This window comes from Argiope bruennichi, chromosome 5 (genome assembly GCF_947563725.1).
Source record: "Argiope bruennichi chromosome 5, qqArgBrue1.1, whole genome shotgun sequence".
In the NCBI taxonomy this organism is placed as follows: Eukaryota; Metazoa; Arthropoda; class Arachnida; order Araneae; family Araneidae; genus Argiope; species Argiope bruennichi.
This window is the reverse complement of record NC_079155.1, coordinates 26,759,921-26,775,606: the sequence shown is the minus strand read 5'-3', so window position 1 is coordinate 26,775,606 and position 15,686 is coordinate 26,759,921. Positions and strand designations below refer to the sequence as shown.

At 26.5% G+C, this 15,686-nt stretch overlaps 2 protein-coding genes across 2 annotated transcripts in view; one reads left to right on the top strand and one right to left on the bottom strand.

Moving 5' to 3' along the window:
- Positions 1-1,346: 1,346 nt before the first annotated feature.
- Positions 1,347-11,126, bottom strand: LOC129968849 (NKAP family protein CG6066-like). Its single transcript, XM_056083137.1, has 8 exons — positions 11,015-11,126; positions 8,519-9,384; positions 7,210-7,287; positions 7,014-7,075; positions 5,337-5,486; positions 2,515-2,587; positions 2,253-2,402; positions 1,347-1,533 (listed from the first exon to the last, which is right to left on the bottom strand). Exons 2-8 carry the CDS (start codon positions 9,376-9,378, stop codon positions 1,368-1,370), a joined length of 1,539 nt encoding a protein of 512 aa, XP_055939112.1. The 5' UTR covers positions 9,379-9,384; positions 11,015-11,126; the 3' UTR covers positions 1,347-1,367.
- A 221-nt stretch (positions 11,127-11,347) lies between these two features.
- The window catches only part of LOC129968841 (nuclear valosin-containing protein-like), a 28,759-nt gene continuing 24,420 nt past the window's right edge, over positions 11,348-15,686 (top strand). Inside the window, exon 1 of the mRNA XM_056083121.1 lies at positions 11,348-11,609. Within this exon, the coding sequence (XP_055939096.1) occupies positions 11,532-11,609 (78 nt within the window). The 5' untranslated portion in view covers positions 11,348-11,531. The remainder of the gene's footprint in view (positions 11,610-15,686) is intronic.

Genomic DNA, 15,686 nt, shown 5'->3' with positions numbered 1-15,686 from the left:
ATGAGTGTTTGGCAAACCTCTTTTAAATGCCCTTTTACAAACATTTATAGAAAGGACTTAATATGGCAATAGCAGCACTAGAATTAAACTGTAAATTTGCAACAATACCAAGATGGCTCATGTATGAAAAGTTCCGCCATTAAACATACTATCAAAATAATTTTGTTAACTTTTTCTGTAAATATTTAGTTTTATAAAGACATAATTTTTTATTTAAACTTTTTTTCATAGTTATTATTATTGTACATATGCCTGTACAAAACTGTACAGCAGAAGACCAAATAAATAAAAAATTTAAAAAAATCAACATATGCCCATCAAGTGTCCCCTTCGAAAATATTCTCTGCATAATATCAAAAAAAAAAAAAAAAAAAAATGTGCACAAAACATGAACAATGTGCAAAACAATTTCCCATTATGTGTTAGACGAAAAGACGATCCCACATATTTTGAAAAATTTCATGCCATATAAAAAGTTATTTTTAATTTTGTATTTTATTTGACATTTCCCACTTTAATAATTAATAAAATTAACACTTAATTAGTAAAATTTAATTGTAAATATTTATTTTTAGCATTTTAATTAAATAATTTTTATTATTAGTCGAATTAAATTATAATTTGTATTAAATTTTAATAGTTCTTGTTTTTTAATTATTTATAAGATTTAGTTTAGAACTTTTATAGTAAATATATTTTTGTATATTTAATATTTTAAAAGTTTCAAATTAGCTAGAACATGAATAAAAGTGTCAATAAACCTAAAATATTCATAATTACTGTTTTTATCATAAGGAATTTATGCAATGATTTCGAAAGATTTTCTTACATTTAGATGCTCAAGACGGGCGGTGTTCTAATTTGAGAACACCCTGCCCCTCACCCCTGCGAAAGGAGGTAAGTTAACAAAATTTTTGACTCTAAAATCCATGTGTATACAGCCTATTAATACACATTGATAATATTTTTTCATTAGAATTTAAAAGTTTTAATGACCTGTGCCATAAAAGGTTAAATTAAATTCATGTTCTTCAGTTGTATGAAATCGCAAGACAAAATTTTTAAAAAGAAAAATGCATTTTATATTAATCATTTAATAACTTAAAAAAGTCAATAATCTGGGCAAACAAGCTAGTCATCAGATGCGGCTAGTAATAATAAAATTATGATATAAAGAATAACAGGATTTGTTATAAAACTTTTCATGTCCCAATGAGAAATTTACAAAATCCATTCAGTTTGTTATGAAACTGCACTGAATTATAATGAAAGTGACAAAAGTGTTTTATATACAAAAAACTAAAAGATATTATATATATATATATTTCTACAGAAGAAGCTCTATATACAATCTTTTACATACAAATTTATTCAGTATTGGTGGCAGCTTTAATCATTTCTTTAAACTGAGACAAAATCTTAGTTTCTCGTTTCTGTCTTTCTTCCCTATTGAACATTGCTAGAGCTCGTTTCTCATCAGCACTATAAATCTGGTTCTCTTTTCTCAATCGAACAGCTTCCATACGACGGTGCCTAAATTAAAAAATGATTTATTAAAATATTTTTTTAAAAATCAGACTTTTAAATATTTTAATATTATAAAAAACTGTTCAGTTTTCAACATATTCTTGAAAACGCATAACGTTTTCTGCATCATCAAAGTAGTGAATTCTCAATATAAATCATTAAAAAAACCTACATACTAGAAAAAAATAAAAAATTGAATCTCATAAATGACAATGTAAAGCAAAGGATAGTATAACATAAATAAATATACTATAAAATAACAAAGACTGTTCAGATTTGAAATAATTTAAGCAATTTAACAGATTTTAAACTTACAATAAAAAAATTATACTTATGAAATGTTACCATAAATGAATAGAAATCATGTTGCAGATTTCATACACACAAATGGCTATATATATAAAGATAGTTTCTAAAAATTTAAGCATAAAATCGGAGTAACTTGTTTCAGCATATGATCAATATTATGCATGAATATTTTATCAGTATTAAACCAGAATAGTGTAAATTCATTTAAAAATAAATAAATTATAATACAAACTGAACTTGAAAGCAAAAGATAGCAGGTTATATTTAACAAGATCCATTTTTCTTTATTATTAAGTAATAACAAATTTTTAGCTAGTTGATTGATAATAATAAAACGCTTCTCACTAACAACAATTTTATCTAATAAAAGAATAAAGAAATTATAGCCTTATTGATTAATAAAAACCATTTGTTACCTGCTTCCACTCATTACATATCCTACAGCTTCAAATGCTTGGATTTGGTCAGAAGTCAGGCCTATCTCACCTCTTCTAGGAATTCGCTTGCCTTCTGCAACATAAGCTGCCATTGCAGCACCTTCTCCGGGTAACAAAGCTTTGCCATAACTAAGTGTAAGATAAAAGACAAAGAGAGAGATTAAAAACAATTATTTTATTCTACAGAGAAAATAAAATTTATTTATTATTTTCTTAGTATGCATGTGTCTTAGACACTTACTCTTTAGCAGATAGTTGAACATGAGTTTTTGGTAATGGCCCAACAGATGTATCTTCTTCTCCTTCTTCTAGTTCTGAAATATGAAAAAAATACTAGCATAAATTTCAAGTTATAATTAACTTAAAAAAGTTAAAAACAATTAGAAAGATTTTAACACCACTAGTTTTATATTTTTTATATACAAAAATTAATGTACAGCAATTATTTAAAAATAAGACTTGGAGTTCGAGCAAAAGAATTTTGTATTTTAATACACAACACAATCTGTTTCAATTTTGCAAGAGGAAGGTAAAATCTTGAAATTATTTCCCATCAACTTCTACTACTAATAAAGGTGAATGTGAGTGCATGTGTTTGTGCTTTGTGGAACACTGTTTGAATTAGAACTAGAACAGATATTCTTTAGTGGGTAGAAATGTGTAAATTTTAATTAGAATTTAAATTAAAACAAAAGTTTTAATGTTTTTTCTGCCACAGTTTCCAAAAAATATTAAAGCAAAAAATTATTTTTACATAGTTTTGAGTTCAAAAAAATTGTCTTTCCAATTATACCAATTTTTCACTGTATAATTTAAAAAAAAAAAAAAAAAAAATATTTCATGCATGTTTTGTAACAAAACACTTCTCTGTTGAGGTGAAAGTTAAACCATTTTCACTATTGTTCTGATATTTCATACTGACAATTATTTATTTATTTTTTCATTATTGATGATTAAGTTATAAAGGTTTGACTGTATTTTCTAATTCATACTCTAAAGAAGAATTCATATTCTAAAATTAATGGAACATTTTAATGATGATAAACAGTAAAGAAGATATGAGTAAAATAACTTCTGACAGACTATGATAACTAAAATTAGAATCAATTATGCTAAAAGCCAAATCATATATTATTATACAAGCATCAAAATAAGATTCTAAAGCGATTATAAACAAATTATATATTCGAGACAAATTTCAACACATAATTGATACTGAGTGCAATTAACTTAGTCTTAAAATTGAAAAGTTTTTTGTTTTAAATTTTGAAATTCTTTTGCAATCCTAAAGTAACTTATTAAGTACAATACCTAATATATATAACTATTTATACACTATCAATTGAAGTTTTCACTGACTATAACCACATTTAGAGAAAACAAGCAAAAATGATATTCCTTAAAAAAAAATCACAAAAGAATGCGAAATGAGATGAATGTTGTTGAATGAATAAAATGTTGATATGAAAGAAAAGAAAAGTTTTAAAAAGAATAATTTTACTAAAATCAATTTTATTCTAAAATACAATTTTATTAGTCTGTTAAAATGTAGATTATTTATTTATTTATTTTAATTACTTCTAAGCCATCAATTTATCATTCATCACTAAATATTATGGAATCTTGAAATTAATTTTTTCTCACTACAAAGTGCACTGTTTGCACAGAAACAATAATTCAATAAATAAATAAATTTGTATAAATTCCAAAATTATTAAAATAGCATCACATTTGAATAAATAGTATCACATTAAGAACAAAATATCAAAATTCTAGCACATCGGGAAGAAAATGAGAAATCATTTGCAAAATTCTATCTTTACAAACATTAAACTAAATAAATGAATGCTTCTGAGTTAAACTTGATAAATATTAGGAATAATTATTTGAAATATCTAAAAATAATATTCTTAAAAATATGAAATAATAATTAAAAATCTTAAACATATCTAGTTTTAATTTGAGAATATACTAAACATCTCTTTCTCCCACCATTTTAAAGTTCAACAAAAGTGCAAAAACTAAAGTAGTGATCCCTGTATATAATGATAAACCTACATACAATATTTTCTTTGGATCTGGAGGAATTTCTATTTTATATATTTTGAACCTAACAATAAGACTGATATGATAACAATAAGACTTTCATTTAGATTCAGTTTCTATAATTATAATTTTGCATCTTCAGAAAATTAATATAGCCCAGACTCGATTTTCTTTCTTAGAAAGGCCACCATATAGTGAAGAATATGAAATAACTGGGGAAAAGATAGGGGGAGATTGACTAGAAAATGGACCCAACTAGAGTTAGGGGATTAGGTATGATGACTGGAATATAAACTGGAGTTTAATGTCTCTATCTGCACTATTGGATCAGTTTCTTGGCAATTAGCATTACGAACTGACCATATGTACCTTGAAGTTTATTGCTGATGCATTAAAACTTTGAATCTAAGAGGGAATAGTTTAAACATTAGTATTTGAAAATATGCTATGAATATATACAGAAACTGATCAAGGATTAAAGCAAATAAATTTTACTAAAAAGTATGGTTATTTCTTAGTAGACACATTTTTTTTTTGGGGGGGGGGAGAAGAGTTAGAAGGAGGAAGGAGAAGAATTACAGAAAATGTTTTGAATGAAAGCAAAATGATTTAAATAATATCTTATATAACAATGTTGACAAAGTTACTCTGAGATGGTTTCACTAGATGAGAAAGCAAACTTGATCATTTGTGGGTTAGTAATTTCCAAAAAAGCAATGAAATTCGTGTCTTTGCTAGGTAACAATGATTAACAATAGGTAGTTTTATTCTTTCCTTCTCACTTTTATGCATATTTTATTAGCAACGACAGCTTTAACTAATATTTGCACCTTAGGAAAGCCTAAAACAAATTTTATTGACAATAATTTTATATCACTGAATATTTGATGATTAGTAAATAAGCAGAATGGATGTGAAAATGTTCTAACTGTCAATCACAATATTTTGCTAGGTCTACAATATTGTTATAATGAGGTTCAAAGTATCAAACAAACATTAATAAATTTTCCTACATACTTTTCTTTTCAACCCAGGTTTCAAACTCTTTTAAATCCTCAGAATCACTGGAGCTAGATGACTCCCTTTTACTTTTCTTTGCCTTCTTTTCTTTCTTCTTCTTCTTCTTTTTCTCTTTTTTGGATTTCTTTGTTTTATGCTTCTTCTTGCCTAAATAAATTTGGAAAAAAAAATAGTTTTATTCAAAAATTTAATACCAATTTAACCACATTAAGCAAATTATTTTTTAAGGTTATTTTATCACACTCATTGATAAAACATGTTTTTCTATTCTTATATTTTCTGTAATGAAAGAAGATAAACAGCAAGTTTTCTAAGAATAAATATTTCTGAAATAATAAATGCAATACTTTTAGATTTAAAAACAAATCTTCAATCGAAGAACTTTTTATGGTTTCAAAATTGCTAATTAGTTTGTTTACTTTGCCAAATTAAAAAATAAATAAATAATGAAATATTTAATTAAATTATAAATCACTCTCTTCAGGGACTTTTTTCTTTCTTTACATGACTCAGGAAAGTTATTTAAAATTCTGAAAATTACATCTTTCAAAAACATCACTTGCATAAATCTACAATTGCATTAATCTGTAATTTAGTACATAATTTCGTAATACATATGTGTACATATAAAAAACATATATAACTTAATTTCCAATTCCATAAAAATATACATATATCTTACAGTACCAACAACTTTCTGTATCTTATAATTTTTGAACTTTAGTTTATAAATTGAAATTTGACATTTTTACTTAATTTTTAAGCTTTATTCAATAATTTGCATTTTTAAAAAGCCAAATCAATCAACCCAATTTCTGTTAGATTTGGATAAATGGAATATTATTATAAAAATATTTTGACTGACAAAAGTTATAGAGATATTTTGAGTTATACAAAATAAATGACCCAATTGAAAATCTATATATTTGACTTCAATGACTACTGTGTAAAAACAGAAACTAAATGTCTTAGATTTCTGTGTAGAACAGAAACGTTACTACTTAGTAAATATGTATTAGAAAATTCCAATCAATTAATTTAAAAAAAATTCAGCATGAAATTCTAGGAGTTTGTATGATCAATTTTAACCATAAGTAAATTTAAAATATCTAGTTTTTATTTGTTAACAACTAAAACTTTGATGATTAGCAAAATATTTCAATATAATAATAAATTTCATTAATCCTATCTATCAAGATTAAATTTGAAACTGGGAGTAGTATGAATATGACATGTACAAGAATTAGAGATGAGAAACTACAAAAATTCACAGCTTGCAGAGTATAAGGAATTTGGCTCAGTTCATCAAATTTTCAACAAATTATATCTAAAATACTTATTAAAAGTGAAATATCAGAGATATTTCAATAAATAGATATTTTAAATTTTCACTGATATAATATCATACATATATTTAAATTTTGAATTATTTGTTTGTTCAAAAGCAAAATTTGAGAAAGATAAGGGGAAACAATTTACAAATCTCAAAATTTTAGAAAATAAATAAACAAAAATCTGGAATTCTGGACATACTTAGATCACCAATCACTCACTAAGAGTATTAGGGAGCAAATGTTCTGTATGAAATATTTTTAACCCTTTGGAATAATTCCCTTAATTTTAACACAATAATAAATTTAATAAAAATATTGATATCTGCATATAAAATCTCACCACTATTCTTGCTTTTCATATCTACTCTCTGTTTTTCATCCTCTGTATCATTTTCATCAGAGCTGAAATATAAGGAAAATTAGGTAAAAACATATTTTAACAAATGAAATAGGATTATAATGTAAGCTGTCAATATTCAGAAGAACACACACTAAACAAACAGCATAATTGAAAAATTAGCACTTCAATAACTTACTCAGAAATTTTGCTAGGAGATGTACCCCAGATTGTTGGAACACCTCCTGCTCCTATTTTCTCTCTCTCCATTCTTCTTCTATAATACACATAAATAAATATATTTAATATATTACGCATACTTTTATTAATCTAAAGTATAAATTACACAAATTAACAGACCAACATAGAATACAAATATATTGAATCAAAGAACTTATACAAAAATTTTCATCCATTTATTGAGAAAACTTTTTTAACATATGAACAATGAATTTCTATCAGAAAGTGATTTCTCCATTTCTTAATTGTGGATTAATTTACAATCTAACCTAATTTTGCAGTAGATAACCAAGAATAAAAAGTATTTAGTTTCAGTAAGAACATTTTATGACAATTTTCCTATCATTCAGACACTTTGTTAATTGATATATCTACAAATGGGATACATATCAGCACTTAAGAGGATAGATCATTTGACAAAGAGTTAAAAATTTGAAACAATTAGAAGTTAGACAATGTTCACTACAGAATGATTTTCCTAAAATTTTAATTTTAATTTCAGTTAATTAAAAACAATTTTTTGGTTCAAAATATTATAAAATAATAATATATTGTACACAGCCAAATAATTTTAAAAAAAATTATACTTTCTGCAGATTAAATAAAGAGCAAGTGTAATTTTAAAAAAAGAAATAGAAAAAAAAATCCAAAAGGGAATTAATTAGAGGGAAATAAGTAATAATAAAAAACATGAAAATAAATAAACGGATATAAATTTAGTATTTTTGATGACTGAACTAATATGCATAATAGTTGAGTATTTTGAAATTAAATGACAACAAGAGAGAGCAGAGAAACTGCTAATGCAGCATCTTATGTTTTGCCATCTTACATTCACCCAAGATATTTTCTTTTTCCTATCAAAAAGAGGGACATTGGATTTGAAATTAAATTAATACAACATATTCCATGCACATCATGAAAATACAAAGTGAATACATAACATTCATAAAATCCCCCAGATTCCATAATTTTAACATTCCTACTAACAACATTGAAAACAGAATATTAGGAATTCATTTTCCATCTCACTATTTAGAAAATGTCATGCTATCTCAACTTAAATTCAAATGAAGAATGGTGGCCTCTTCCAAGTAATAAGATAGACAGTAAATAAATTTGCCATATTTTATAAAATTATGAAAATATAAAGTATTTTCATTTTCTAATCATAAAACCCATCAGCTGGTAGAAAGTTTACTCTCAAATTAATTCACTGTAAATAGAACAGAAATATTAAAATTTCCATGATTTCTAACTCTAATTACCTGTCCATAAAATCTTCTTGGGCTGCCCAATTCTTCCTATTTCTTCCATAGTTTCGATCTCCTGCATCATCATATTCACCAAATTTTCTAGAGAAATTATCTCGAGGATCATGAAAATTTCTTTCTTCATAACTATTTTGGGGATTTTTTGGCATTCTATTATTAGGAGCTTCATCTGAAGAACTTTCTGAAGAGTGGTGCCTTTTCTTTGACATTTTATGTTTCTTAATTGGAGAATCTTCACTAAATTTCTTGGATGATTTTCTATCCATTGATGGGGAGCGTGAATAATATCTATTGTTCTTCTGATGACCTCCTCTATTATGAGATATGCGTGAGGGGGAATGTGATGTTGATTGTCTATTGTGACTTTTAGGTGGAGATATGGATTGATTACGGTAATTTGCTTTAGATGATGGTGATCTAGATTTGCCTGTCTGATATTTACTATACTTTTGAGAAGTCTTTTCATCTACAGATGAAGAACGTGAACGACTATAAGTATTTTTTATATGATTTGAGAATGATCTCGAATGTTTTTCAGTTTTGTAATGGGAATGCAAAGGGGATCGAGATCTATCATTTCTACGATGTCTTTTAGGAGAAGATGACTTCGATCTAGAAGAATTATGGTTTGAATCTGGGGACTCAGAATAATTTTTACGCTTATAAGAAGAATTAATGGGAGAAGATCTATGGCTTTTATGATTTCTTTTTGGAGATCTTGAATAATTGCGATGAACTGATTTATATGGTGGGGATTTAGAAACAGATTTTCGGTGGTGCTTATATCGTTTCCTTGAAACCTTATCAGAATGACCATTCTGGGAAGCAGAGTCTCCATCTGAATGTGACACCATGTTTTTCTGAAATGAAAGAAAATAATAAATAAATAATCTATGCGCCAAACTGAGGTACATGAGGAATGTGAGAATGAATCTTATATGACAATTGAATAAGATCAGTTTTATTCTCAAACATTTAATACTATACAAACATTGATGTTTAAATCATAGATTTAACATGCATTAAACACATAAAATGTTAAATCTACTAGCAATATATATTAAATCTTTGTAAAAGTGAACTGCGAATTTAAAGTTACACACTGTATGATGATTTCTGCATAACTTAGATGACACCTTTTTCCATTAAATTTTAATTCAATAATTAATTACATTTTAATTCAACAGTAAAAATTAAATAATTAATTTCAATTTATTGAACTCTCAATTTGATTAAAATTATTTTCAGAAATTTTAACTAAAATTATTAATTTTTATTTAAAATTTAACTCAGATTATTTTTGTTGCTGCTACAAATATTTCATTCTGAAATTTTCCTCCATCCCTTCCAAAGAATGGTGATTTGGCTTATTTTTCTATACTGAAAATAGTTACTATTTAAAACACACTAAATAAAATTTCTGAACTTCAAATTAATGCTGTGGAAATTACAGTTCAGTATTAAGCAACAATGAATTTTTTTTAAAAGTTTGTATATTTTAAACACTGTTTAAAAATTTCATTCATTTTTCTTTTCTATAATATTTTCCCATATATAAACATACATTCACTTCCTTACTTTAAAATCTGCTTTCCGACAATAGTATATGAAATATAACTCAGCCTTCTCGATATTATGTAAATCATGCATTAGAGTTACTTTTTATTCACAATTATATGGAAAAAAAATAGTTAAAAGTTGTAGAAATATAAGCATGATGTGTAATGTATCCAGAGAGTATTCTAATTGCAATTGACAGTTAATTAAACCATTCTAAAATAAGAACTAAAAAGATAAAAGTTATTTGAAATTATATCACTTTTTAATGACATATCATCTTATTATTATTTAAATTTATTCCGGTTTCCCACATGTAACTCGAGAAATAATTCTTTGCTGAAACTTGCACTCAAAATTTAAAAGTAAATAAATAGTGAAGTACCAAATGTAGTTTACTTTACTTTTCCTAAAAGCGATTTTTTATGGAATGCTAAAAAACATAATTTTAGCAATCTGTCTAGAATTTCATTCAAGTTCATTTCTATTATTCATAAATATACTTTGACACTTTTTGAAACAGAAGAATTTAATAAATTGAACTTGTACGGAAAAGGTGACAAGAATATGTTTTCTATTATAAAAATAGTGCATTATATACATTATATATCATTAAATGCTTCTTTTTTTTTTTTCATACCTGCAAATGTAAGTTTCAAAGAAGAATTTAGTTACAAATGATTATTATTTATTAATAATTATTATTGAAGCATATTATTCTAAAAGCCGACAAACATTTTAAAGATAGATCATCAAATAGATAATTAAATATGTAATAAGAATATAATGAAATAAAAAAAAGAATCAAGGATATCAAACGTAAGCATTTTCTCCGCAAATAGTTACTTTAAAAAATGCCAATTAATAAAAAGATTAACTATTTTATTTTAGTAATAAAAGGAAAGCTTCTGAGCAAAAGATATTTTCACTTACGTTACAATTCCCCAGAAATTAAAGGCAGGAAAAAATTACAATACTATACATAACACACATACAAAAAAAAAAATATTTATCCAAATAACAACAGATTTTCATTCGCTTCAGTTCACTTTGATGTATTACTATTGCTAAAGCGAATCCCCTGAACTAGAATGCAGAAATTCAAAAATCTCTTTCTACTTATATAAAGCAATCAAAATTTTCAGTAAGATCGTTTCGTGCATATTAGCTAATTTTGAATGACTTTTATCCTTGTGGGTTGATATTTTTTTATTTTTAACGATTCGTTCAATTGGATTAGTATTTACTATTTAGTGTTTATAATCATGACAGCACGTGTGTGTTTTGGGCAATTTGATTTGAGATAAATCAACTTAATTGTGTACATAATTCAAAAGGGTAAAAACAATTAATCAGCAAAGCTGGTAAAAGTGCTCTTCAACGCAGCACGTATGCGTACGTCTTTTTGCAGTGAACTTGAAAGTTTGTGTAATTTTTGTAATTGTAATAAATGGCCAAGAAAAGAATTCTAAAGCGAGATGATGAAGAAGGATCTACAAAACGTGCAAGCATGAGATCTCCAAATCCAGTAAGCTATTTTAAAACTAAAAAAATATATATGCACAGTATTTCTGCCAGTCTCTGTCAATAGTACTGGGTATCTCTGTCAATAGTACACAGGAAAACATAATTTAATCTGAGCTCCTTGTCTATTAATAAGTTTTTAAATTTTTTTTGCTAAAGTTTTTTTTTTTCATTTTATGCTTGCATAGAGAAATCTAGTTTAATTAATAAATATATAATTTTGAAAATCTATTATTTTAAGAACAAAGTTGAGAAATCATTCATAAAATAGTAACTAAATTAAAATGTGATACAGTCGACAAACTATAATTCTTTAAAAGAGATAAGTTGCCAAATATGTAACTTAACTACATTTTTTAGACAATATTTAGTGACAATATTAACTAAAAAATTTATTGGTATGTAAATGGTGGTATTATTTTGCATTGTTTGGATGAAAAAAATTATACCCTGTTGCGGTATGTGATGTGCAAGGATAGAACCTGGGACCATGTGGTTCGCAGTCCAGTAACACGACCACATACAAAAGCAATTGCTCTGGTGCACCGTAGTTGTTAAGTGGCTTATAAGCTATTCACTACAGACTCTCCCTCCAGTAGGTCGGAGGTGAGACGAACAATATGACTGTTGAGTGATGATGTATTAGCTGTTGAGTCTATTGTGCCTGAACCCATTTGAGTAGAGCCAAGCGTTATGTCGAACATGTGTGGGTGAGTGGTTGCTGATGCTATTGCTGTGTAAAGTGAGTGACGACTTTGGTTGCGGGTAGATGGCGTCACAACAGCTGTATGAAGGTTGAAGGATCATCGTCCAAGGTCACCAATGTGGTGAATTGTGATGAGCGAGGATAGAACTTGGGACCATATGGTTCGCAGTCTAGTAACATGACCACGATACAAAAGCAATTGCTCTGGTGCAACGTAGCTGTTAACTGGTTTATAAGCTATTCACTGCAACTCTATTCTTTAGATTTCTGTGGATTTAACATGTTCAATTGTCCTGACAGTTCATTCAATGTATCAAATAGAAATTTATTGCTTTTATGGAATTTTTAAAGATCTAACAATACCAAAGTTGGATTTTTCCCCTTCTCAGTGGCTTAGTAATAATATTCTTCCAAGGGGATCAGAGAGAGGTACAAGAAAATGATAAATGTATTTTTATGTTAGTAGATTCTAAAATGTTGGACTTTCAAATTATTAATCTGGTATATTCATTGTAGAAATGGAAACTGAAGGTAAAAAATTTAATTACATCACGTGTATGATATGTTACATATATTTTTTGTGAAATATGGGTAATTCCAGATCAAATAAACATGGTTTTAATCTAAATAACATTTAGATTAAAACCAAATAACATCAAATAACATTTAGGTTTCAAACTAAATTTTTCATAGACATATTATTCATGCAGAAGTGGAAGAAATATCTATTTGGATCAAGATATATCAACTAGACTCTGAATTAAGTTGTTTAAAATTTTCTAAAATTTGTCTAAAAACTACAAGGAGACATTTCTTGGATTACTCTCAGAGCTTTCCTTGTGTTAAGTTGGGAGAGGTGGCATTAAGGGATTTTTTTTTATATATTCTTTCATATTATATGAAACACATTACAGAATATTATTAATACTTTTTATCAAAATTTAAATAAGAAAATTTAATTTTTTTTCAAAAAGTACATTTTTAAATTTCTATTAATAGTTAGTATTCTTGTAAATCAATGAACCATATATAAATTCGAAAAAATGATATGTTACTTGTTGAAATGATTTAAAATTCAGATTCATTTTTTGTGTATTCAACTGAATCATACAACACTTCTAGTATTTTCATTTCTATGATAATAAATATGAGTGCAAACCTGAAGAACGAGTCAAAAATAATTAAATCATATAACTTGCATTCTTCTGCCATTACTTATTAACTCACTTTAAAACCTTTAATTTAAGTTATAATGCTCATACGTTTTAGATTTTGCTTTTATGAAAACATTAAAAATGTCACTACAAATAAGTATGTTCTGAAAAAAGTATACATATATTACTGGTATACTAATAATATTTAATAAAATTTGTATATATTTTATGGATATATTGGTCCTATTTATGTAAACTGTAACATGTTGAAACACACACAGACTTATTCCAATGTCTATGTTTGTACCAAACTATAATTCTGTGATTTGATTACTTGTGAAATGGGTATGTTCATCTGGCAAGTATTTTTCCTATAGGATAGAATTCGTGTTCTTTTATTTGGATTAGAATAATCTGAATTGATTTAAAAGGACAGCTGCACTGCCAGCTTTCACTTGAGAACTGTATTGCCATAATTCCTTTCTATCTGCAACCGAATTACAAAATAAAATCCATTAAAAAAAGAAAAGAAAATCAGCTCATTTGAGCATTAAAGACAAAATTGAAATTTTTAACAGGTATGAAAGCTTATCTAAAATAAGTGAACAAAATACTGAAAAATTTCATAGCTTCATTAAAAGATTTGAAAATTCTTTTGACTTTTTGTGAGCAAGATCAAGAATATATCTTGATGATTCTGATAGAAAGTTCAAGAAAGTCTTTAATAGATGCCAAAATGTGTCAAGCTTTGATTTAAATTTGTTGTGTAATATTTTATTTTTTAATTTAATATGCTGTATTGTTCAACAAATTTAAAAAATAATGCAAGCACAATTAATATATATATATTTATATTTAATGATATTTTAAAATTTAATTTAATCTTAATTAATTTCCAAAGTTTTATATTAATTCAGCCCATATTAACTTCATTCTTCAATCAGGAAATAAAAAATTATTTCCTGATCCAATTCGACCTTTTTTATTTAATTAATACAACAGAAGCTCTGTAAAATTGCTGACATTGATCAAGTTCCCACTTACTGAGTGAAGGGATAAAAATTTGTCAATCTAACACATTCTTTTAAAAGATCCCTGTAATTCCCTTACCTAAATCGACATGTGTAAAGAAATCCCAATTAAAATCTCACAGTATATAATCATGGGAATAAATATTTCATTAGCTTTTCCTCTTTTCGCTCTTGTGTTTTTCTGTGTTGATGTGCCTTGTCATTGCTGCTTGTACATAAATTATGCCTCCTGGATGGGAATAAAAATGAAGTCTAAAAATTAATAGTGTTTTAACTCTTTTCAGCCTCTGCTTTATATTATTATGTATATATATATATATGTTACGGCCAAAGCCCGAAATACGGCCAGTTCGCGAACTGGCCAAGAGGTTTGGCCAAAGTCCGAAATACTTGCAATTAATGTTGTATTTTCTACTTTGGCTGGCCATTCCGCGAAGTGGCCGAGAATCCTTGGCCAAAGCCCGATGTGATAATCTATACTTATAAATAAAGCTCAATGTATGTTTGTGCGTGCGTGCGTGCGTGCGTGTGTGTGTGTGTGTGTTGGCGCTCTACAGTCCAAACCGTTTGACAAACAGTTATCAAATTTTTCATATATATATACCTTGGAGGTCGAAAATATGCACCGTGGAGCGATTTTTTAAAATTTTTAATTAGAATTTTAATTACAAATTAAGCGTAATTTCGGCGTTTTGTCGCTATAACCAGAAAATATTACAGCACAAAATCGATTTTTGCATCAAATTAAAGCTTTTTTTAATTAAAGCTTATTTATAAATTATGCTTAGATTAAATTATGCTAAAATTTAATCTGTACGAGCACGTCAAATTAAAAAAATAGCTTTTATCAACGTGTTGCCATCACATTGATAGAAGTTTAAATTAAAAAAATAAATCAACTATTATTGCAAATTTAATAATAAACAAAATTGTAATTTTCTGCAGGTGTCTGTATAAAATGAAAAAAAAAATGAAATAAGATATTTTCTGAAAAGTAAAAGGAGGAAAAGTTTTCTATGAGCTTTGACAATTAATTCAATAAAAAAAATTTAATTTAATGCAAACATAGTTTAATATACTTAGGATAATCATTCTAATCAGCTACCATCAGCTAATTTGGGTCATACATTTGTTAACAAAATGGTCTAAATTAACTAAATAATTATATTTAATATAACTTTAGTCAATAA